Consider the following 26,710-nt stretch of genomic DNA (forward strand, 5'->3'; position numbering starts at 1 on the left):
ACTTCTCATGACCCATCTAAAAATATTTACAGCTCTACCCAGATGGTCAGCTCCTCTGTTGAAATTTTCAACTCCTCTGTTGACTCGGGAGAGCGAACTAAGACTAAACATCTTAGCTGTTCATACGTTTATAAATATTACAGGTGATAGGGTATAATGAAAAGGGTTGATCCAAATCTGCTAACATTAAAAAACAAAAGTTTTGTAAATAAAATTTAAGTGGAGTTTTCAAGGAGATTTCCTCTAGGAAGGAAATAATGCCATATGCAAGGGCACCAAACACTTCCGAGCAAAGAGGAGTTATGATTACATTTAAAGTTGCTGCTTAGGCCATATTTGCTAGTAAGTGGGATTTCCAAGTGTTAAATATCAGAGGTAGGGGCTCTCTCTGATTCTCTCCGTTCCAGACCATCAGAGCATTAAGACCGGCTGGCCCAGAATGTCAGAGGCCTAATCAGCCAGCTCACCCTCAATCTCACACTTATTTTTGCTCCTTTTGAGCAGAGTAAGATCTAGTGTGGGTTTGAGTGTTGGATGGTGCTTTGGCCTAAGGTCATTTAAATCCAACTAAATTAGAAAAATGGATGCTCCCCTAAAACTATAGTTCAGTATATCATATTCTTCTGTTTTGAAGTTAGGACCCACAGTGCTAACTTTGCTTTACTTTGCCATTGTTTCTTTTGCATATTCCTGTGACAGGAACTTCTTGGAAGGGTGTTGAAGTAGGATTCGGGTGTTTGTGCGCTAGCCAAAACACCCTAAATACAACAAAGTTTTAACCAATAGTGATTTTTAAAAATTGGAATGCATCTTCCTAGGCATTGGTTTGGGCTGTGTAATGTTACTGAAATTATCTCCTTACAGGTTTGTTTCCTCCATCAGATTATTAGTTTCTTAAGAATAAGGACTGATTTGAGTCTACTTTGTATTCCTAGGGTATAACACAGAGCCAGGCACATGGTAAGCACTCAAATGTTTGTTGAGAGGGACTATTTGTCGAGTGCCAGTTGTATAATTAGAATTTCTTTCATTGTTGCAGAGTTAGGAACAAAGCTGCAGTGACCTGTTACTATTTTGAGATGCTGACTATCATGGAAATTTTCTCGACCTGTTTTGTTGGGATAGTCTAGCCACAAGAGCTGTAGTCAATGCAAAAACCGTACCAAGTATCTTTTGTAAAACCTTGGGGCAGTGAGTGTGAGGCTATGCAAGGAATATCAAATTGGAAGTGTTCTAATCTTGGCTCTACTACTTATCTACTACATCTCTCAGGGCCCTGTATTTCCTGCTTTGTCCACTGAGGGGTTTGTATTAAATTATTCCTAAATTCCCTCCCATCATTATCATCCACACTAAATTCATCTTTGTATTCCTAACATAGTGCTGGATTCATAATATGGGCTTAATATTTATTAGTTGAAGTAGATTGAACTTGCCCCAGGGTCTCTAACACATTGCTTAACAATGTTTTAGTTCAAACCTAACATTGCTTTCAATGTTAAGTTTAAAGTTAAAATCTAAATGGTCTCAGAGACAAGGTTATTTTTCCTCCATTTTTTCTTTATGCAGCTTATAAAAAAAACACTCACACAGTGAGAAAATCACAATAAGTCAACCTGTACTTTTTAAAATCTGGGTTGACAAATCTTGCCTCTAGCTGTGAGTAAAGGATTCTCTAAGAGAATGCAATTTCAGGGGAAAAAATGTTTTAAATTAATTATGCAGGTTGTGCAGGTACTTCAAGAAGTTTTAATAGCACATAGTAAGTTACTAGCAATCTATAAGTGAAAAAGCGCTAGTTTTACTTCTGTAACAAATGTATTCCCTCAAAGAACTCATTGAAAACTCTCCTTTTAGTTTACTTATAGTTATTAAATAAATTTAAAGGTAATATAACTATTTTTACTTTTAAAAAAAATCTATAATTCATACTTTTTACTAATTCAGGCTTTTTTCTAACAATCAATAAAATTAGTGTGGTTTTGCATACTTATATGATTACAAACAAAATTCTACAGAACTCTATATGAATATGGAATGAATGTTAATGGTCATTGTTAATATGCTGAGGTTGAACTCGAATCTCTCAACAGCATCGATGAGTACCTGCCGGATGTAGAGCATTATTATGATTATAAGGAAGAAAGATTGATAATTTTGACTGCTTACCACATGACAGGCACCTAGCATTATCTCATTTGACCCTTTCAACAACTCTAAGATTATCATCTCCATTTTTAAAATGAGAATAAAAATGAGAAAACTAATGCTTAAAGAAGTTGTTACTTGCCTCAGGGAAAACAGTGGGATTTCATCCCAAATTCTCAAATATCAAAGCCCATGCATTCTTCTGAACACCATGCATTATTAACTCTATTATACTAACTGCTACATATAATACTTTCAGAAATTCATGAATGTATCTGACTATATGTTCATCCAAAAGCTCAACTAACTAGACCGTCACATAAAACTCAACTAACCAGATAGTCACTTAAGCGTAAAAGGTCAATACGTGCCCAAGATCCTTGAGTTACCAAAAAAGGTTTTAATTTCTGCTATGAATTTACCACTTCTGATATGTGATAACCAAATTACCGTTATAAAGAATCACCCTATCATTGTAGGGAAGATTATTAATGCTTAACATAGCTGCTAATGCTAACCACAAAAACATCTGTGGTTTGGTATTTCCCCATGGCAGATGTTGATATCAAGACTTTGATAGTTAACAATGTATTGAGTTTATCCAAAACTTTAGACCACAAAGATCCTCAGATGTTTCCTTCTTAAATAACCATTTCAAAATACTTCTCAGTGGAGCTACCTAGAAGTACCTCAAAAATATACTTTTCTAATATAACTTAAATGGCTAAAAGATTAACCACTCCAAATTAGCTAAGCAACAGTTGTGTCCCTATAATCAGTCATACAGCCTGAAGACCAATCAGTAAGTATTTACTGATCTCACACTTGGAGCTCAAACTTCTGTTATGCAATTCCATTTCAAGGAATTTTTCCTTAAGACAGATGAGTCAAAGATGTTCAACTATGAATTTTATTATAATATGAATTTTATTATAATAAAAAATTTTTTAAATGCCTGAAAAACCACCAAAAGAAGATTGATTAAATAAAATATAGTACATAGAATATTTATGTACTGTGGACTTATATTCATCAACCAGGGAAGATGCCCATGATGTATGGCTAAATGAAAAAGATAGTTATTAAACTCTATGTGTAAAGTGATCTCATAAACCTGTTCAAAACCACAATGAAGTATCACCTTACACATAATGAAGTATCACCTGTTAGAATGGTGACCACAATGAAGACCACAAGGAAGTATCACCTGTTAGAATGGCTATTATCAAAAAGACAAGAAATAACAAGTGTTGGCAAGGATGTAGAGAAAAGGGAACCCTTGTGCACTGTTGGTGGGAATGTAAATTGGTGCAGTCACTATGGAGAATAGTATGGAGATTCCTAAAAAAATTAAAAATAAAACTACCATATCATCCAGCAATTCCACTTCTGGGTATTTACCCAAAGAAAACAAAAATACTAACTTGAAAAGATATATGCACCCCCATGTTCACTGCAGTATTATTCACAATAGCCAAGATATGGAAATAACCTAAGTGTCCATCAATAGATGAATGGATAAAGAAAATGTGGTATACATATACAATGGAATATTATTCAGCCATAAAAAGTGACAACATGGATACAACAACATGGTCATTATACTAAGTGAAATGTCAGAGAGAGAAAGACAAACACTGTATGATTTCACGTATATGTGGACTCTTAAAAAAAAAAAAAAGAGCTCATAGATATAGAGAACAGATTAGTCAGATTGGTGGTTGCCAGAGGAGGGGTCTGGGAGGTGGGAGAAATGGGTGAAGGGAATGAAAAATTACAAACTTCCAGTTATAAAATAAATGAGTCATGGGGATGTAATGTACAGTATGGTGACTATAGTTAATAATACTGTATTGCATATTTGAAAACTGCTAAGAGAATAAATCTTAAAAGTTCTCATCATAAGAAAAAAAGATTTTATAACTATGTGTGGCGATGGGTGTTAACTAAACTTACTGTGGTGATCATTTCATAATACATACAAATATCGCATCATGTTGTGTACGTGAAACTAATGTAATGTTTATTTCAATTATACATCAATAAAAAAATAAATAAATAAACACGTATATGTATTCATGAATGTATTAAAGAAAAAAATCTGGAAGATATGTATCAAAATGTTAGCAGATCTCTGAGTAATGGAATTACAAATGACATTATTTTCTTCTTTACATTTTTTATTATTTCCTGATAATGTTGCAATGAGAATAAATTAGCTTTACAATCAGAAAACAAAAACTATTCAAAGTAACTCTGATGGGCATTTGGGGGAAGTTTGACCTATGGTCCATGAGAAATGATTGCAATGTCCATGTATGCAGCACATTTGAAAAGAATCTATCATGTTTGATACAGCCCCAGTTGCAAACTACAGTATTAGTCAGTTAATTCATCGTAAGCATTTGTCAAGCATGCCTAGTATGAGGAACATGATGCTTCACAATGTAGGAGAATAGAAGACACTGAGTCTGCCTTAAAGGATCTTAGAACTAGCTGGAGAACGAAAACCTACCCACAAGATCCATTGTTACTATTAAGGAATGTAAAAACTTGCTAACTTGTGCTCATGGGCAGAAAGAAGTCTGTCTTTTAGCTACTTGTTGAACCAGTCTCATGCTTGTGCATCAGATGAGGTTGATGCAGATCTCCAATACTTTTTGCATCATTTAAAATTTTTAATTTTTTTATTAAGGTCACAATAGTTTATAACATTGTGAAATTTCAGTTGTACCTTATTATTTGTTGGTCACCATATAAATGCACCCTTTCACCCCTTGTGCTCACTCCCCAGCCCCCTTTCCCTTGGTAACCACCAACTGTTCTCTCTGTCCATGTGTTAGTTTATCTTCCACGTATGAGTGAAATCATACAGTGTTTGTCTTTCTCCGTCTGGCTTATTTCACTTAACATAATACCCTCAAGGTCCATCCATGTTGTTGCGAATGGGATGATTTTGTCTTTTTCTATGGCTAAGTAGTATTCCATTGTATATATAGACCACATCTTCTTTATCCAATCATCAGTCAATGGACACTTGGGTTGCTTCCATGTCTTGGCTATTGTGACTAATGCTGCAATGAACATAGGGGTGCATAAGTCTCTTTGGATTGTTGATTTCAAGTTCTTTGGATAAATACCCAGTAGTGGGATAGCTGGGTCACATGGTATTTCTATTTTTAATTTTTTGAGGAATCTCTATACTGTTTTCCACAGAGGCTGCACCAGTTTGCATTCCCACTGGCAGTGTATGAGGGTTCCCTTTTCTCCATAACCTCTCCAATTTGTTATTTTTTATTTTGATGATCATAGCCATTCTAACGGGTGTAAGGTGATATCTTAGTAATTTTGATTTGCATTTCCCTGATGATTAGTGATGTTGAACATCTTTTCATGTGCCTATAGGCAATCCGTATATCTTCTTTGGAAAAATGTCTATTCATATCCTCTGCCCATTTTGATCAGGTTGTTTGTTTTCTTGTTGTTCAATTGTGTGAGTTCTTTAAACTCTCTATTAAAATTTTTAATTTTAAAGGCATTAGTGTCTTAGGATCTGTAGGACTCTATGGTACCAAAATTTAAATTTATGAGTTTATAAATTTTTCTCCTGCAACAATGAAAAACAGCTAAGAGTTAGACTTTAATTAATAGAATTAACTTTTTGTTAAATCATCTAAAAATGTGATATTCCTCATATCCTAATTTTCTTAATGTCCAGAGCTTACATTTTAAGCATCACACTTTTTAATATTTTATCAAAATATTCACAAAATATGTTCCTGTCTTCTTAAATATCTAAATAAAATTGCACAGTTTCTTCATAATTTGTTATAATGAATATCCACTATTAGATGAAGATTTATTCCAGACTACTGAAGAGTATAGGACTGTTTGCCCTTTTGTTGATTGAGGCCACACTGTTATGTTTTCTCAGTTCTTGTGTCTGCTTTTGGTTGTTACAGGTTTTTTTTTTTTTTTTTTTTTGGTGAGGAACATTGGTCCTGAGCTAACATCTGTGCCAATCTTCCTTGTTTTGCTTGAAGAAGATTGACTCTGAGCTAATACCTGTGCCAATCTTCCTCTATTTTGTATGTGGGTCACCGCCACAGCATGGCGTGATGAGTGGTGTGTAGTTCCGTGCCCAGGATCTGAACCCACAAACCCCAGGCGGCCGAAGTGGAGCAGGTGAACTCAACCACTACGCCACCAGGCTGGCCTCCAATAGTTTTTAAGCTACATAATCTTTTGTTCTTCAGGTGTCACCTGTCACTTACTGCCAAGAATCTGATTTTAGCAGCACCCCTCCTCTAACATTTTTTTTCTAATTTGCTGCAGACTAAGAATGAGAGCCTACGTAGGAAAAGGCAGGAGCTCTCATATGTAAAGTACATGGGCTCATGACTGAGACATTTGCATTAGCTACTCTGGGCCCTTTTTTGTCTTCCAGATTCTCAATCCTGTCATAGGTTGCTGAGGTTTTCTTAACTTCTAGGTTTCTGAGATGTTTTATATTAAACTTATTTGAGAATCTTCATAATACTTTAGGTTTGAAGGCAGGCATCTTTCAGAAGAGAAGGGTAAAGAAGATACATAGAACAGGTGTTGAGAGTTGATGCAAAATAGAAAAAGAAAGAATGTGAGAAATACAAATGGAAAGGGAGAGGGAAGTGGAGAGAAAAAGAAGGCAAGGAAGAGGGGAAGGTAAGAAGGAGGGAAGGGCAGGCGAGGGTACTAAGGACAAAGAGAGAGGGAAGGAGAGATGGAAAGGTTTAGAGAGAGAACGGGACAGAGGGAAGGAGGGATGCAGAGAGGGGGACAGGGAAAAAGGAAGAGAGAAAATTAAAGCAGCAGTGGGAGGGGAGACACTGAGATGTAGAGAGAAAGAGACAGATAGAGAAAAAGAGATACAGGGAAAAGGAGGTAGAGAAGTAGAGGCATAGAGACAGAGTAACAGAGAAAGAAAGAGAGAGAAAAGGAGGGAGGGAGAGATGCACCACCTGACAACTTTCCAATGCCCAAGCACCCAGATATTCCTCTTGAACATATTTTCTATGAAATTCTATCCTTTCAGTATATCCTGTTTTTACTTAAGCTACTTTGATTAGGTTTCAATTCCTTGCAAATAAACAGGCTTGGACTAAAAAAATGTTCCCCAATGATCACTTATTGACCACCTTCTAAGTACCAGAAATTAGACTCAATGCACATTTACATATTGCAATAGCCTCACTTTATCAATTAATATAATTAAGCTTAAAATTCTAGCAGATGGTATTCTACATCAAGACAGCGTGACAGGAATATTTAGATTTGAATATATTTCAGAAAAATAAAATATTAGTGTATCTGTTGTCCACTGCTACATAACAAATTATCCCCAAGCTTAGCAGCTTACAACAATAATAAACATTTATTATCTCGCAGTGTCAATGGCTCAGGAATTTGGGATCGGCATAGCTGGATGATTCTGGCTCTAGGTCTCTCATGAGGTTGCATTAAGACATTAGTCAATGGAAGGCTTTACTTAGGCTGGAGGATCCCCTTCTAAGATGGTCCGTTCACCATGGAAAAGTTCCTCTGTAGGACTGCTTGAGTGTCCTCACCACATGGCAATTGGCTTCTCCCAGAGAATAGGATCCCTGAGAAAGCAGGACAGAAATTTTAATGCTTTTATGACCTAGGCTAGGAAGTCACATTTTGTCATTTCCTTGATATCCTATTGGTTACATAGGTCAGCCCATTTCATCGTGGGAGTGAAGTACACAGGGGCGTGAACACCAGGAGGTGAGAATCACGGTGGGGCCAGCTTGGAGGCTGGCTCTCTACCACACTTAATCAATTTGATGTCATTAACTGTAGTTTAAATTTAAACCTCTGAAAAACAAGTGATTAGAATGTAACAAGGCGTTTGAGAACTGTTTTCTTTCAAAGTTTTAAAAAGGAGAGTAACAAAGCTATATTGAAGGTTATATTAGTAATATTTACTATCTTAGAAAAATTATCTGAATATGAATGTGACTTTATGAATATGGCATAGTTTTTCCTGGTTGTAACCTTGACAGTCTTAGAACTTAGGTTTTCTCTCTCTCTAACTAGGTATAATTTACCTACAGTAAATTTCACTCTTTTTCATGTACATTTCTTTGAGAAATGTATACCATTATGTAACTATCACCATAATTAAGACATAGAATAGCTCCATCACTTCAAAATATTAGTACTCTCTTTTTCTATTTTCTTCCTTTATCCAGGCAAGAGGAAACACATGTCTTCAGGATTAAGTCAATAACAAACCAGAAACCTTTACAATAGAGAAAACTACACTATGTCAATGTTCACCTCTAGGAATGTGGTAACAAGGCTGAACCGTGATAGAAGCGTTGGAGATAAAGGAAGCCAGAGAGAGTGCCACAGTAAAAACACAAAAGTGGCTATAAAGGTACAAGAACAATGCTATAGGGACAGATTTTCAAGTTTTCATTTCATGTCTGAACTAATCTGATGCTGTTCCAATATTTCCTGCACCTGAGGAATTAGAACATTGCAGGGGTTTTTATGAAAATGAGCAGAGGAATGGCTTTCTTATCCACTCCAAGGGTTTTTTTAACTTATGCCAAAAGAAGAGTGAAAATTAGCTTCTTTCCCAGATAGAAATATCTTAGCTGATTGCCTACTTTGGATAAAATTAAGAAAAAAAATTCTCATTCATAATTTCAATGTATTTGTGTCTTATATACCTATATCTACATCTATATCTATGACAAATATAACCCTCATCACTCTCAGCATATCTTTCATATCTCCTTTTACAACCATAAATGTGATTGGCTCATATACAGACTTCTTTATTCTTAGCTCCTCAGATAACTGCATAATAGGTATTAAAAAGGCACGAAAAGAATGTCATAGTTATAGAATTTTACCTAGAAAAATAAGATATAAAAAATAAAATTCACAAGGATGAATCTGAAATAGGATTAAAATGAAATTACAACAATTTGAGAAATAAATATCAAAGAAATTACATATAATTCATATATAGTATGTAGTATGTGCATAGGATGTTGGTGTATGTGTGTGTGCATATGATCAGGAGTGAGAAAGATTGTGAGTCAGAGAGGTAAAGATGTGTACAATGGGTGTAATAATATTGGAGATTTAAATAAAAGTCAAATAGCTTGGGGAAATTAGAAGTATCTAAAGCCCAACAGATAGAAGAAGAAAACACTACATCACTCTATTGGTGCCTGAAAGGAAAATGAAGGGGTTAAAAATGAAAAAAGTGAGATTAGGATAATGTGGGAAATACTGAAGAAAAATGGAAAGCTGGTAGAGTTGAAAAAATTGTTCAGGCTAAACAATCCAATGATTATGATGTACCTTTCAGGCAAACCAGCTAGGAGAAACTTTATAAATTACTCTAGAATTTACAGATTCATTTCTTTATGGCATTCTTTTCCTAAGCCCCAGAAAATAACCTCTATTTTTCTTCCAGAATGAGCTTTCTGACCAAAATGTCTGATGCCACTACTCCCCTGCTAACCGTTTTTCAATGGTTCCCCGTCACTGAGGGGGAAGTAGCAATTGCCAACGGCCACAGGGCCAGACAAGTGGCATAAGTGACAGTTGAATAAAGCAGATCAGAGGGGTCTATTGCAGATTGATGACAGCAGAGTCTACCAAATGCAGGAAAATGTGGCCCGTACTCTTAATTCTTCAGGAGAGGCTAGAAGTCCAGATTGGTAGATGAAATTTCTCAACTTTTAAATGTTGACAAGTAATTCAATATATTTTTTAAAACACAATATAAGGCAAACAAACCACTTCTGTAGCCTGTGGGCAATCAGTCTACCAACTCTGACCTGATAGGATAAAATCCAAACTCCTTAGCATGGCATAAAAGGCTTTTCATGATCTCTTTCCTGCTACCGTTCCAACCCTATCTCTTGCCCGTTCTCCCTGCTGGAAAAGCACATATGTTTCATAGTTTGTGAATTACCTTCACTTCCCGGAGAAGTGTAGTTTGTTTACATGCCTTTTTGTTTCGGCCTCTTCCTGTGATGGAGTGTCCTCCCTAACTCATACTGCATCACTCCCAAATACTTCATCCAATTTCTCTTTGATTAATTATCTCACTTAAGTGTCATCTCCCCCCAGAAGCCATTTCTGCTCCTGCCCCTTCCCTCCCTAGCCATCTAGGACAGATGTCTTTACAGTGGGTTCCCGAAGCATTAAGCAGACCTCAGTCATTACCTGAAATAAAGACCAAGAGAAGAAGCAAGTATACGTGGGGAGCTGTTAAGTTCCATTTCTCATTTGTTAGGCTTGGATATTTCACATCATAAGCAGTTGTATAAATTGATATGGAACTCGTATGCAATTTGTGGCCCTGAGGTGGGGATCTGAGAAACTGTTAGGGAAAGGAAAAGAAGGCTAATGATGAAATCTTGTGAAATAAGATGTCAGCAGAGAAAAAGGAGTACAGAGAGGAGTCTGAAAAGTAGTTAGAGAATTAGGAGGAAAACCAGAAGAAAGTGGTGCCATGGAAAATGAGGGGAAATTTTCAAGAAGGAGAAAGTATTCATCATGGTCAAATACTGCAAAAGGTCCCTTGGATTTAGCAATAACATCAGTGGTCATCCTGATAAGACCAGTTTTTAGGGAACGGTGGTTGTGAAATCACAAGAATGGATTAAGGAGTGAATAGAAAACGAGGACGTGGAATCCCTGAATAAAGATCACCCTATCAGGATTATTTTTTTGGGGGATGGAAGAACAGACACTAGAATGTATATGGGGTCAAGGAAGGATTTTTGGGGAAGAGGTATTTATTGGTTTATATTTAGTATTTCTCAACAGGGGAGCTATTGGCATTTTGAGAAGGATAATTCATTGTTGTGCAAATCCCCTCACATTGCAAGTTATTTAGCATCTCTGCCATCTCCCTCCCCACTAAATCACAGAAGTGCTCCTCAGGAATTTTGATAACCAAAAATACCCCCACCCACATTTCCAAATGCCTCTGGGGCAATGGGATTGACTCTGTTAGAGAAGCACAGCCCAGTCTCCCCACAATAGCTTCTTTTTCTCTCAACATTTTATTATGAAAAATTTCAAACAGAAAAGTTGAAAGAAATGAACACTTAAAATCCATTAGCTAGATTCAGAAACTGTTAACATCATGTCAAATTTGTTTTGTCTACTTATCTGTGTGTGTGTTTGTATTTATTATTTTTTATTTTGCTGAACCATTTGAAAGAAAGTTTTGGGTTTCATTCTTCAGCCTTCCCATTAATTCTGGAACCATTCAACATAAATATCTTCTCTGCTTATGAAGGTGTGGTAGGCAGAATTCTAAGATGGAATCCAAGATGCTTGTCCAGGGTGTACACACCATGGATAATCCCCTCGCCTTGAGGGGAGCTGTGAAAACAACGGATTTCCTTCTGTGATTAGGTTATGTTATATGATGATGGTGATGGAATTTTCCAGATGCAATTAATGTCCCAAACCAGTTAATTTCGAGTTACTCAAAAGCAGATTATCCTTAGGAATGTAAAATGGTGCAGACATGCTATGGAGAACAGTATGGAGGTTTCTCAAAAAGTTAAAAATAGGATTACCATATGATCCAGCAATTCCACTTCTGAGTACATATTCAAAGATTTAAAGCAGGGGCACAAACAGATATTTGTACACCCATGTTTACTGCAATATTATTCACAATAGCCAAAAGGTGGAAACATCCCAAGTATCCACTGACAGATGAACAGATAAATAAATGATACACACACACACACACACATACATATATACACACACACACATATAAAATGGAATATTATTCAGCCTTAAATAGGAAAAAAATTTGGATACCTGCTACAACATGGATAAACCTTGAGACATTATGCTAAGTGAAATAAGCCAGTCACAAAAGGACAAATACTGTAAGATTCCTCTCATATGAGGTACTTAGAGTAGTCAAATTCATAGAGACAGAAAATAAAATGATGGTTTCCAGGGACTGCAGAGGTGGGGGGAGAGCTATTGCTCAATGAACACAGAGTTTCAGTTTTTCAAGATGAAAAAAGTTCTGTGAATGGATGGTGGTGATGGTTGCACAGCAAAGTGAATGTATTTAATACCACAAATTGTACACTTAAAAATGGTTAAAATGGTAAACTGTATTTTATGTATATTTTACCCCAATTAAAGAAATGTTTTTTAATTTAAAATTTTTAAATGTAAAAAGAAATTGTTTTAAAAAAAGAGATTATTCTGAGTGAGCCTGAGTTAACAGAGAAAGCTCTTAAAAGAGGGGCTGGGCCCTTCCTGGAGGAAGATTCTCCTGTTGAATCTCCTGTGAGCTGCCTGTGGAAGGGGCCACTTGGCAAGGACCTGAGAGCCGAGTCTAGGAGCTAGAGCAGTTTCCAGCTGATAACCAACAAGAAAATGGGGACCTCAGGTCCACAACTACAAGTAACTGAATGCGGCCAACAACCAGTGAGTTTGGAAGTTTGGAGTTAGGACCCCAAGCCTCAGAGGAGGATGCAGCTGGAGACATCTTGATTTCAGCCTCAAAGAACCCTCAACAGAGGACTCAGCTAAAATGTGTCAGACTCCTGACCACAGAAACTATTATTTAAAAATCTGGGTTGTTTTAAGCCCCTAAATTTGTTGTAAATTATTGGACAGCAATAGAAAAACTAATACAAACAGGCAGTGTCAGTCTGTTGTTTGCAATCAAGAATTCTGACTGGTTCGTGTATCTGTTCTTGGCCAGGGAACCTTGATGGATAATTCTAAGACCCTGTGCCATGAAATAACTAATCCACCCTCCCTTCCAGGAAAACCTTTGCATTACTATTAATAGAAGAGGGAAGGCATGCCAGACAGGTGAAATATAAAAATAAAAAAACAGATGTCCACTACACTGTGTACGTATGTGTGTGTGTGTGTGTGTGTGTACACATATATATTTAACTTAAAAGAAGTTAACTGGCTGTCTACATATTATTTTATATCTAATTTTCTCCCAATTTTTTAGTACAAATTTTTGACTACAAGTCTCCACTGTCTTAATAGTGGTGTTCCAAGACTTCATTTATTTGTTATCTTTAAGTTATGATGGTGGGGTAGAAATAAATTTTCTCTGTAAGTTCCAAGGAACTGTGAGGTCATTTAGTCTAGCCAGACCATTTGACTGAAGTATAACTGGGGGCAACCCAGTAGGACATGCCTAATGCTCCAACGTGCAACCAGAAAGGACAAATGAGCAGAGGAAGAAAGTAGCAGGACACACAGTCCTCATCACCCATTCGCTTCTCTCAACAACTACTGCTGCTGTTCAAACAGAAAGAAAAGGCGTTACCCATCCTGGTCTAAATATATGAGGGTTTTGATGGCTTGTCATTGTACTGATGACTTTTCAGTCTTTGAGAATTTTCTTTTAAAATGAGACAGGTCATATTTTTAAGCCTTATTAACTAAGACCTTAATTCTCAGTTTATACTAACAATTGATTAAACATGCTAATAGCAAGAATGAGTCACAGGATAAAGGATTGGGGAGGAGAGAAAAGTTTCAAAGATAAGCCTTCTTCACATTTTATCTATGGCTGAGCTACTCCGAATAATTCTTGGTAACCCTTTTTATAATCCTTCAATCATCCCATCATTTTTATGATAAATGTGCCCCCCTGTTTGTATGTAAGACTTTCTATGATAAGATTACTCTCTATTTCTCTAGCTTTGTATCCTATTATGACTCTCCTGATGTTTTGTGCTATGACACTATTTAACTGTCCCTCTTTCTGCCTTTTTTTTTTAAAGATTTTATTTATTTATTTTCCCCCCAAAGCCCCAGTAGATAGTTGTTTGTCATAGCTGCACATCCTCCTAGTTGCTGTATGTGGGATGTGGCCTCAGCATGGCCGGAGAAGCCGTGCGTCGGTGCGCGCCTGGGATCCGAACCCCGGCCGCCAGCAGCCGAGCGCGCGCACTTAACCGCCAAGCCACGGGGCAGGCCCATCTTTCTGCCTTTATGCACATAAAATTCCCACTCCCCACATCCCTTCTCCTCCTCACACACACATCATGTTTGTGCCTAGCCAATTCCTACTCTTCCTTGAGGATGAGTTCATGTACCATTATCTTCTCAAAGATTTTCTTGACAGGCCACACCTATCTGGCCCTCCCCTCAGCTCCCCACTAAAGTACAGTCTTCTGTGCTTCAACAGTATACACTGCTTTATCTGTATCCCTTCCCTTACTCTGTAAGGTAATATATACATACAGTGCTTGTAACAGGAATGAGCACTTAGTAAATTCCGTAAATGTATTAGCTCTTATTGACGTGTTAAAATTATCTATTTCAGTATCAGTTTCCTCCACTCAAGTGTAAACTCCTTAACTTAAAGGACAATGTCTCATTCACTTTCTTAAACTTAGTTCTTGGATTATAGTAGGTGATTAAGGAATGTTCATTGAATGTTCATTTTCCTCAGAGAAAGGAAGCAAAGCATCAGAAGGATCTGACACACTGTGGCTGGCTTTCAAGATGGAGGGGGCCAAGTGTAAGAAACAGATACAGGCCTCTAAGAGCTAAGAGCGACCCCCAGTACACCACCAGCAAGGAAATGGGGGAACTCAGGCCTGTAACAGCCACTTGAATGAGCTCCCAAGAGCCTTCAGATAAGGCCAGCCCAGCTGACACCTTGCTTCCGGCCTTGCGATACCCTGTGCACAGAACCCAGCTGAGCCCACCTGGACTTCCGACATACAGAACTATGAGATAATAGATGGGTATTGTTATCAGGTGTTACATTTGTGGTAATTTCTTACAGCACCAATAGAAAACAAAATACATGTCCAGTATATGCAATGCTCTTTACATATGTATTGGGAATGAATCTTACTTAAAGACTCCTCATCTTTCCTAGTTTTCTATAAAGAACTTAATTTCAACCTTAACACCTGGCTAGTAAGGAACTCTATGTCAGTCATCCTTGATGGTCTTTCTTTCCACCAGGGCTGTGTGTCAAGTTTCTGGGGTCACACTACCTAATGCTACAGTGGTCATCAGTCATGTTTGCACATAGTTAATGTTGGAACATCTATCCTAGTCTGCATGATCTCTTCAGGTGTCTTCCTGACACCTGACACCTTGAAGGACCCTTGAATGGGTCCCTTCCAAGGCCACATACTTATGTAATTTTACATACTTTTTCTTAAAGAGGAATCCCCAAATTGTGTAAATGTCAGGCACCACAAAACCTGCACACCCCCTCAGCTCAGACCTTTCCTTACTAATTAAAGTAACCCCTTCTTCCGTACCCCACATCCCCCTAACTGCCAGTGACTTCAGATATTGTCTTTTACTTTCTCTGTCGTCCTAATTTTCTTTCTTCACTACACTCAGCAATATCTGAATTTATTTATTCATTTAAAATCTGTTCATTTTCTGACCCTCCCCACTAGAATGTAAGCTTGGTGAAGGCAGGCACGTCATTTGTTTCATTTATTCCTGTATCCCCAGAGCCTAGAATAATGATTCACAAATAATAGGTGTCAATCAATATGTATTGACCAACCTCAAGTCTACCAACTGCTGTCTTAGTCCATTCTGGCTCTCTTAGTCCATTCGGGCTGCTATAACAAAATATCATAAACTGGGCAGCTTATAAAGAAACATTTATTTCTCATAGTTCTGGAGGCTGGGTAGTCTTAAGATCAAGGTGCCCGCAGAGTCTGTTTGGTGAGCGCCTGCTTCCTGGTTCACAGAAGGCAGTCTTCACTGTGTCCTCACATGGCGGAAGGAGTGAGGGAACTCTCTGGAGCCTCTTTTATAAGGGCCCTAATCCCAATCATGAAGGCTTTGCCCTCATGGCCTAACCACCTCCCAAAGGCCCTACCTCCTAATACCATCACCTTGGGGATTAGGATTTCAACATATGAATTTAGGGGACACAGATATGCAGACCATAGCACCAGCCAAGTTTGTGGCATAGCTATGTTTGGCTAGTGGGAGTCCCAGGACTAGGTCCCAGCCTCTCTGATGCAGCATTCAGCCATTCACTCTGAGTTCCTGTCACATTCAAGAACACTTCCAAGGAGCAGAGAGCAAATCCCCACTGCTCTAGGGACCCAAAGACTTCTCTCTCATCCTTTTAGCCTAGGCATCACTTTTTATTCCCAATGAAATCCTTCTTTCCCATGGCAGTACCCAAGGACAGCTTGGGAGAATCCCTCTGCTTGGTTTCCCCTTCTCCACCCTAAATAAAAATAATATTACATGATATTATGAATCAACATTTATTTATTTATTTAATTTTTGTGTGTGTGAGGAAGATCATCCCTGAGCTAACATCCATGCCAATCCTCCTCTTTTTTTCGCTGAGGAAGACTGGCCCTGGGCTAACATCCGTGCCCATCTTCCTCCACTTTATATGGGACGCCGCCACAGCATGGTCTCACAAGAGGTGCATAGGTGCGTGCCCGGGATCCAAACCTGGGCCGCCAGCAGCGGAGCACATGCACTTAACCACTACACCACGGGGCCGGCCCCATGAATTAACATTTTTTTAAAGTGAGAATAAAAACAAATTTAGAAAATGTTCCTGTTTGCATTGATCTATAATTCTATGAAAATGTATCTTTAACAAATTCCTAGCCACCTAGTATACTACTTCCAACCCGATTACTAGCCCTAAACTCTTATTAAATAGAAATTTGGAGACGACCATTTCAAGCTAGGAAGGAAAGTGTTTTGAAAGCAACTTCTGCTTTCTTTCCTGCCACAAACATCCCCTGAGGCAAGGAAGCAGAGTTGCTATCATCTTAAATGAGGAAAGGAAAAGAGGCAAACACAAGAAAAACAAAATCTCAATTTTTTTCTTTCTCACCTACGTTATTCGTGTAATCTTAAAACAACACTGAAGCTGATATTATTCCCACCTCCCTGAGCATAGTCATTACCAGTGATGCTGTGTCTGTTATCACTGCCCATGTCTATTTTCACCAGTATCCTACTCTGCCTATTTTTGCATTCTGGTCTTTGGAGGAATTCAGAAGCTTTACTAGGATTTGAGTTGAAGGACATTTGAATGAATCCCTCAACTAAATGTCACTATTCCAAGTAGTAGCATTTAGCATGCACCTAAACTCTCCTTCCAGGTGTTGGAGCAGCCCTGTAACCTTCACTAGATTAATCATAACTAACTGTTAATATACATAGTAATCAAAGTCAGCCAGTGGTTCCCAAAGTGTGGGACATGTAGACTGGTGGTACATGAGGTAATTTTAGATGACTGGAACATTAACATACCAGTGAAGCATTTAGCAAAAAAGCTATTCTCTTTTCAATATCTTTTAATCTTCCTGATTATATTAAGCAGAAAAGTATCAGGTTGATGCTAATACGTCTAATCTTAACAAAGCAAGAACAGGCCTTGGGCTCAGATCCTTGATAGGCAACCTAACCAGAATAACACTGTTTTGTTTTCATTGTCTTTTTTTTAAATGTCTTCTTTTATGTCAATTGAAAATGTTTTCCACTTACCAAAGCGACATAATGTTTCTTTTAAAAATAAATCTATTTAAGTTTTTTAAAAAGATTAAAGAAAACATTAATAACAGTATTTGTGGTTCCCGGATGAGGCAAAAATCATGACAAAATTTGGGAAACACTAAATTAAGCAATTCGTATGAACGGCCATGTGGTGTTCTGACACTGATCATGATACAGGTTGCAAGTCATGTGCATTAGAGGCAAGTTTTCCTCTCTTTAGCACTATGCCTGCCTTTGGATTGTTGCCAGACACTCATCTGATTCTCAGTTTGTGGGGACAGAGGAACTTTGTGGGACTATCAGCCACAAGTAACCGTGTTAGGGAAGGTTCTTGGAATGAAGCCAGATGTGGCAGAGAATTTATCCTGAAGAGTTAAAAGGAAGCTGACTTTCAGAGTAGAGGAAGGAACTACTGGGTCTTGGGAGTGAGGCTGACTTTGTAACCCCGAAGCAAGGCAAGGGGTTAGATGCCATGATCCAGAAATCAGCATTGGTCTAAAAGTGGAGTCTGAAGCAACTTAGGGGGGTTCACTGTTGGTTTCGATCAACAACCTGGGTGGGACTGAATATCTTATGATGCTAATAGATTGGAAGCTTTTCTTCAGGTTCCTGAAAACAACATTGGAAACCAATTACTATACAATGGAAGAGAGCCTAGACCAGGTGTAGAGTACAGGAGACAAGACGAAACTGCCTTGTGGACTATTCTATTCTCAAGTGTATAACTATAGAATCTCAGGTTTGAACGAGAGTTGAGGAGAAGTTAAAACATATAACCTAAAAGTACCTGTCAATATATTATGTACACTTTTATACCAAAATATATTTCCAATTGTATAACAAAAGTTAATGGGGAAAAAGATTCACTAAACAGAAAGTCCGTTTATAGAAAATTTTAGTATGCTACATTGTATTAGTAATATATGACTTCACTCTTATTTTATAAAGAATGCAAAGCCTGGCAAAGCAATGGCCTATCAATTAAACATGCAAAGAAACAACTTGGATTCCAACAGTTCTCAAGTATTTTCTTTATAATACATTAATTTTTTACATGTAAAAAAGTTTTTTACCAAATGGCAAATAACCAGTCCTTTACTGAACAAAAGACTAATTCTGAAATTTTTTATGCTTGGGTTGACTTTAAAATTTTCCTTTTCCTGTCTTGTGTTCACACACTGCAACACGATCAAATATATTTTCAAGTTTAGATTCAGATATAAATAAATAAATAAATACGTAAATAAATAAATAAATCTCCACAATGCATAGGTTGGTACTAAGCTAGGGCCACACACACACAAGCTTTTGTGCCTATTACATTACCTAGTTGTTTTGCTAATAATAAACTTGACTGTAAGTTTAGCATCATATACTAGACTCTCTAGGTGATGGTACTTCAGAGAGAGAGTACAGAAAAAATTCTAAGCTGTGTTTAAAATAAATTTATACTTTAAGTAAAAATTCTTCAAATTGATCATAATTAACAAGCAAATTAATGATTAGTAGAGGATATCTGTAGTGTAATTAAGCTTTGAAAAAGATATGTACAGATTCTCTTCTGACAACCTCCTCCATGCCATAACTAAAGACCCCAACATGATTAATGATTTGCTGCAGCAAAGAAAAACAATTAGCAAATTAATATAGTTTAATTTGCACTTCTATTTTAAGGCTTAATTTGCCTTAAAGGAGCTGAAAAGTGTCCTCACACCCCAATCTACTTAGAGGTCATTAGGAAATGAAAATATTTGCATTTCTTCAGTTTTTTCTTCTGCTTAGATAAATTTTTACGTGCACTCAGCTATTAAGGTAGTACGAAGTGATTGGCTTTGTGTCGTTCTTGTTTTTGAAATAAAAAGTTTTGCCTGTTCTGGAACTAGCCATAGGTCTTCAATATCATTAATTCAATAACATTAAAAAAAAAAATCCTCCCCAAAAAGGCAAAGCAGGGGGCAGTTTAAGAGCACGTCCAATGAAATTAACATAGACCTTCCGGACCCTCAGAGCTGGGGTAGGAAATCTCAACTCAGTGAAATTTGCATAAATTAATAGCCCAGGTGGGGTTTTGTTTTGTTTTTGACTGGTAGCCTTTGGGAACTGATACTTAACTATTTATGTTTTACTAATAAACTATTGTTTTATTTATTAATTTTACATCCTGAAGTGCTTGAATCAGAAATATCATACTTCTCACCAAATTCTTGCCCAAATAAAAACTTGAGATACCGATCTATATTCCAGAGCACTTGTAAGAGCTACCAAGTAGACCGTAAGGAGCTTGGGAAACAGTAAGGACAAGCTGTCAAATTTTCTAGGTAGACAATCCTCAAATTCCTTTCTTTTATTCTAAGAGCTGTATTCTGGAGTTTTTAAAGTGGATAGGAATTTTGTATTTTAGTACTAAGAGTTATGCAGCACCTAACGCCATCATTATTCAAAGGTCTAATAGTGCATTTTATGCATGTTACACTCACTTTCTATTTCTACAATATTTTCAGAGGAAATATTTTTACCCTAACTTGGGTTCTATTACCATCCTAGTAATTGCAGTTCTGAAAATTCAGTCTGACAGGCAGGTGGTTTCCTAATCACATTTTACTCAATTATTTCATTTCTCAATATGATAGGCCGCAGCGTAGTCTGCTGGAGAATAAGAAAAGCTTAATTGTTCACTCCTACATCCCCAGCATCTAGAACAATGCCTGACCCGGTACAAAAGCATGATATTTGCTGAAGGAATCCTAATCCTGCTACTGCTGAGTAAAATTAAGTCAATTAGTTCTCTGGGAACTCAGTCTAAAAGATCCCTAAAATTCCATTCAATGTAAAGTTTTACAACTTTTCTTATTTTGGCTCTAAATGCTCTAAAAGATAGTGGATGAAAGCAATGGAGTGTTTAGAAAAATATCAGTTGGTGGAGATTGCAAATAGCTCAAAAGACGTAAGTATTTGTTACGAATCGCGTGTGGTGTGTGTATGTGTAGTGTCATACAAGATAAAGTTAAAAAGCCTTTTTTATGATTATGATCAATTAATAAGTCCTTTTTTAAACACATGACCTCAAAAGGAAATTTAAATATGTCATTATCATCATTGCATCGCCAGTGCCTAGAACAATGACTGGCTCGTTGTAAGTATTCAATAAATACCGGTTAAATTAATTGCGTAATATTAAAATTCCTTTTGAACTCTAGAGGCAGCTGGGTCTTTACCCATCCTTAGAAAGCGATGGAACAGGAACCAGAAACCCCTTAAAAGGTCAGGACCAGTAACAAGGCTGAGTTAAGCTCATAGGTGGTACCAGAGAGGCTTAAAGCATTGAAGGAAGGGGAAGACAACCCAAAATACGCGTGAGAGAAAAAAGAAAACAAAGCAACAGAAAAGAAGCATAAGAAGAAAGACGTTTCTACAGTGAGGTTGGCAGGAAGCCACTGCAGTTACCGCAGGTCAACCCTTGTCACCAGGCGGTCACCTCGAGCTGAGATCTGGGGTAACTACCACCAAAGCGCTCGGCTACACAGACCCCACTTTTAAAAGGTTCTTATCAATACTGACAGGCCCAAGTTCATCCAACTTGCTTAGAAAGAGAAATCACAAGCGCCTAATTCACGACCTATCCTCCATTGCATTCAAATAACGCAGCCAATAGGAAAATCCTCCGCCCTGAGCAAACGACTCAGCAGAGCCGAGACAGCCCGGAGGCAGGTCTGCCCTGTAGAGCCGCCGTACAGCCCGACTGTTGGCCTCCGGAACCCCAGGAGCCCTCAGCCCGGCAGGACAACCTTCCTTCCCTGTCTCCGCCCTTCCAGGTTGGCCCCAGCCCCCGCAGCCCAGGCGGCCGGGACCACACCCGCTTCCCTCCGGTGGCTTGGCAGCCCCCGCCGCACTTCGCGGGAGCGCTCTTCCTGGGGCGGGCGCGCTCTTCCTGGGGCGGGCGCAGGCCCAGGGCGCATGCGCACTGGCCGAAGGGCGCCTCCCTGCCCGGATCTCGCGAAGTTACGTTAGATTGGCCGCCGGTGACGGGCGGCCGGGCCGGGGGCGGGCGGGCTTCTGTGGTAGGAAGGGAGGTCCGCTCGGCCGGGCGCGCCGCCCCAGTGCTCTGTGGGATACTGGAAGTCTCGAGCGTCTCCTCCGGGTTCCCAGCCCTCCTCTGGCCCGCACTCATAGAAACAGTCACACACCCCCTGCCTCCCCTCTCTTCCCTCTCCGCCTCCCCCTTCCCCCTCGCGATAAGAAGACCCGGCGGCAGGAGAGGGGATGAAGATGGCGGACGCGAAGCAGAAGCGGAACGAGCAGCTGAAGCGCTGGATCGGCTCCGAGACGGACCTCGAGCCTCCCGTGGTGAAGCGCCAGAAGACCAAGGTGAAGTTCGACGATGGCGCCGTCTTCCTGGCTGCTTGCTCCAGTGGCGACACGGACGAGGTCCTCAAGCTGCTGCACCGCGGCGCCGACATCAATTACGCCAATGTGGACGGACTCACTGCCCTGCACCAGGTCTGTGCGCCCGCCGCCGGCTCTCCAGACCCCGCGGGCCCTCGTCGGCCTCCCGCCAGGGCCTCCCCTCGCTCTCGGCCTCCTGAGGCGGGGGGCCGCGGGAGACTCCCTGCTGCGGGGTGAAGGGGCGGCTTCCCGCGACGGAGGGAGGGAGAGAAGGGGTGGAGGGAGGCGCTGGGCTTGAGGCCCCCTTCAGACCAGTTGGTGGTGGAGTCGGGAACCGGGTGATTTCCGGGAGAGAGGGGAAAAGGGACTGTGGTCGCCTTGGGCCCCAGGGCCGTTTGTGGACGTGTGTCGGGGATTTGGGGTCGAGACGAGGAGGGGTGTAGGGGGGTTGTGCCTGGGCCCCGATGTCAGTGACATACTCGGAGAACAGGGGATGCTGAAGAAAACGACCCACAAGGGGCATTAGGGGCACTTGGGCAGATGGACGTCTTTGGCTTATAGATGGACATTGGATTTGTTGTAGTTTTTAGGACTTGATTACAAATGATGATGATAATAATAGTAATCAAGAGCCCTAAGCCGAGTGCCCTGAGCGGACGATTTCCTGTTTTCTCCTTTATTACTCTTGGTCACTGGGGAGGGGAAAACGGGGTGTAATTAGCAGAGCTGCACCGGCAGAAAGGGAGGGGATGGAAATGGGTAAGGTAGGAAAGCGTTCAAAAGGGCTTGCCCACCGCCAGGCCGGAACGTACTGAAGGCTCTCTTCCTCGGAGGACGGTTGCCGCAGTGTCAGAGATCCTTGAGCCCCGGGATCTGGGGTGTGCACTGGGCTTAGAAAAAGAAGAATAAACACGGGGCATTCTCTTCAGAACCGGTTACCAAGCTCTAATTTGTCTTTTGCGGGTGGGAAAAAAGAAAGCTGGTCACAAACTTTTCTCAAAATGGATGCTTTGTGCATGTTAAAGTTTTATAGTAGTGTGATTGGGATCTCTCAATGTTAGCCAAATAAGGAGAAACTATTGGCAATCCAGAGATAATGTTGCTTTGCCTTTAACAGGCCAAAAGCAACACAACCTCGGAGGGTTCTGCATAAAAAGCAATTTTTCGGTGACGGTAATAGGTGACAAGACGGACTCTTAGCATTTCTTAGTGGGCAACTGGAATTACTAGAAAACGACTTTACAGCAATAGCTTCCCCTTAGAATGAAAAGGCTTGTAAACTATCTCCAAGTTACCTTGGTTATATTTGGAAGATCTTAGCTTTATTTTCATTAATGCTGCAATAGAAACTTGTTTGGGAGATTGAAACCTAAGGCTTTATATTTTACGCATATTACCTTGCTGCCTTTTTAAAAGAGGGGTGTGTGGTGGCATTTTTCCTTTTACTGCTTCCTGTTTAGTGAATGATGACCGTTTTAAATTTTATTTAATTGAATTCTCGTATCAAAGTTGGCTTTTAGCCTTTGTTTACAAAGTTCACTGGATGAACTGAAATGACTGACAAATTGCAGGACAAACCTGGAATTCAGAATATGGCATCCAGTAAAACTATAGCATGGTCTTTATCTCTATGCCATTAATTTAGAGTCTCTAATGTATAGCAAACTTTTTATTGGCTGAGCTTTATTTTAAGGCATAGCATAACTTGAGTCTCTAAAAACATGGTGTTGAGAATGAAAGAAACTTTTGGCATTAAAAGTGATAATGTAATTATGTAAGATGAATCTTCAAATTTCTTTCAAGTGTAATTTATGTGTTTTAGTATGGAATTGATTCTGAAAGACAGTTATTGTGTGTTTGAGGTCAGGATACAATTGGATAATGGTTACATCAATGTGTTTTATTAAAATTGTCAAATTGAAATTTAAAGTTATTACTGTTGTGGAGGAACCCAATTGTGTTGGCTTGGAGGGAGAGGAAAATTTCTAATATTTGTGTTAATTATTATTGGCTTAGGTAGGAAGAGAAAATACTACATGTAAGAGGCTTTTTAAGGTTTTTTTCCCCTCTTGATTTGGACATGTTACAGGAATTATCGTTCTTATCAATATCTTCCTGATTAACTGAATTCACTAGTTAGTTTGGCGTTGTATAGGTGTAGTCTTTATTGGGTATTTTGTTTTACCTGACAAGTGCTTAATCAGAAGTTTCCAAGTTTATGCATAATCATTTTCATAATATCTTTTTGTAATTTATCTGCACATTCCTTAAGTCAGTAAAGCCCAAGTCTTTAAAATATCCAGCATTAATATTTTATTAGGTTTTCTCCACTCTCATTTCTCGTTTATTAACTCTTGTACTTTTTTCCCATTGTGACTGAGAACAAGGAGTTCGCTTTGGGCAAATTCAGGACAGCAGATAGTGAAAGGTGATAAAAACTTGTTTAAAAAGAATCACAAGAAAATTTTAAGCTTTTAAGAAATCTCTCAAATACTGCTTGTTTTAAATACTTAAATTGTAAAACCTATAATTGACCTACTGATTTGTTTAATAGCCCTTGAATAGTTTTTTTTTATTTAAACCTTTGGAAAGATCATAGAATACCTAAAATGTTTTTAACAGATTAATTATTGGTTAGTCTTTTGGAATATTAATTTATTTTTTTGGTTTTGATCAAGTGTCCTGAATTTCACTGTCAGGAGAAAAGTTTTAAGAACTTCATAACCCACAAATATACTTCTTAATCTAATATCTTACTTCCATCTTTAAAGTAAACACCTTATGTTTAGAAATTTCTTAGTTAATTGATTGTGCTCTCTCATTAGAAGTTACGAAAGATATTCACTTTTCAGCCGTTCTTTTTGTATAGAAATATGTCATCCAAATAGGAGAAAAAGCAGTATTTCTTGTCAAATTTCCTATCTTGGTCTCAGCTCTAATTTTATAGCTACCTGGTAGTTGTATACTATGTGATCTGGATCTGTATTTCAGTATACTTTATAAAGATTTTAAGAGAGTAATAATAGAGTTTTCTATAGAATCCCTTATTGCTGATTCTTACAGATACTAGTGCATAAAATGCAGGACTGAGATTTCTTCCAAGAATTTTGGGTTTAGCCTTTTGGGTTTACCTTAAAATCTTATCTACTTCCTCTGTGCCAGTGACTTCCAAGTCGATTTGCAGTTCTCACATTTCTGCAGCGCTCCAATCCCTTGTTTCCATTTTTCTGCTGATGATGAAGTATTGATTTAAAATGAAATATTATTCACTAGTTGTGATTTTATATTTAAAAATAAATCTTTAAGTAGTAATATAATAAATAGAGGTCCACCCCCTTTGCCATAGAATGGCAACTAGTGTATTTACATTTACCTTCATGATTTCTTCGAGGGATTCTTATTATTCAAACTCGGATTTTCATGGTTGTAATTCAGTTTTATAATCTACTTTTATCACTTAACATTAATTTAGATATATATATGTATATTTTCATATCTTTAGACTTTATCAGTATCGTTTTTTTCAGTCATGAGTATTATTGATTCAGTTGTTAGACAGGTTTACATCAATGTTAGGAATTTCTTTAAATTCAACATGAAATGAAACTTATATCTTTCTTCACCAAACCTACTCTTCTCATTGATGCCTCTGTTTCTGTTAATGTCATTAATCTCTAGATCAAGCTTTAAACATTTTAATTAGTTTACTCATCCCCTTGTCTACATATATCCAGTCATTCTTCTGTACAACTGCCTTTGCATCAATTCTTTTCCTTGCCACTCTCATTTTCAACCTCCTTTATACCTTTATTATTTTTGTCTCTAGAGTATAGTAATAGCTTAATTGCTTTCCCCGCCTCTTCTCTCCCTGGTCCAATCCAGCATTCATATTGCTATCAGATTAATCTTTTAACAGTATCGCTTTGCTTCTGTCACTCCTCTCCTTAAATTCAGATTTAAAGTGTTTCACCATATAGCTTATACCTGATATATCTTTATTGTTTTATGTCCTTTACTCTTTTTTGTGTCCATGCCTATGGCCATGCTTTTTCCGCCACTAGAATATCCTCCCTCCCTTCTTTGCCAATCAAAATCCTAGTCATTCTTCAGGGTTCAACCCAATTGACAGCCAGAAGGGATCTTTCTGTCCTTTGAATTTGTGTAATAGTATAGCCTTGGAGAGAGACTCTCTCCTCTGGGGTTCTCACTGCACCTTCTATTTTGCGTCTCTGCTGCTATTAAAACGTTTCTTGCTGAATAGTGTTTATAAGTTTGTCTTTCCTGGCTGACTGTGAGGACCCCATCTTCCACATTTTTGTATTTCCAGAGCCTGGCATATAGTAGGTACTCACTAAAGATTTACTGAATTGTATCTTTTACCTTGTATTGTAGGTATGAAGTTTTATAGTATTTGTATGTTGTGAGATAAATCTTTAAAACCTTCAGATACAGATATTTAGAGTATTGTTCTTGCACACAGAACTTGTATGTTTATAAAACAAATGAAAAACTTTGTTGTGGATCTTCTGTGCAGAGTTTTTTAATATCTTGAGATTTTAAAAAATTCTTAATATTAACCTCCTTCCTATTAAAAATCCTAAACCAGTTTAAA

The 26,710-nt window shown here is 38.4% G+C and overlaps 1 protein-coding gene across 5 annotated transcripts in view; it reads left to right on the forward strand.

Annotated features, from left to right (window-relative positions):
- The first annotated feature begins 21,767 nt into the window (after window positions 1-21,767).
- The window catches only part of PPP1R12A (protein phosphatase 1 regulatory subunit 12A), a 144,312-nt gene continuing 139,369 nt past the window's right edge, over window positions 21,768-26,710 (forward strand). For 3 of the 5 annotated variants that reach the window (XM_058568726.1, XM_058568728.1, XM_058568729.1), the window contains exon 1: window positions 21,770-22,212. In XM_058568726.1, coding sequence (XP_058424709.1) covers window positions 21,976-22,212 — 237 coding nt within the window. In that variant the 5' untranslated portion in view covers window positions 21,770-21,975. Of the gene's footprint in view, window positions 22,213-26,710 lie in introns of all 5 variants that reach the window. The other 2 variants (XM_058568730.1, XM_058568727.1) reach the window with 2 other exon arrangements.

Source organism: Diceros bicornis, chromosome 25 (genome assembly GCF_020826845.1).
Source record: "Diceros bicornis minor isolate mBicDic1 chromosome 25, mDicBic1.mat.cur, whole genome shotgun sequence".
NCBI classification, from domain to species: domain Eukaryota; kingdom Metazoa; phylum Chordata; class Mammalia; order Perissodactyla; family Rhinocerotidae; genus Diceros; species Diceros bicornis.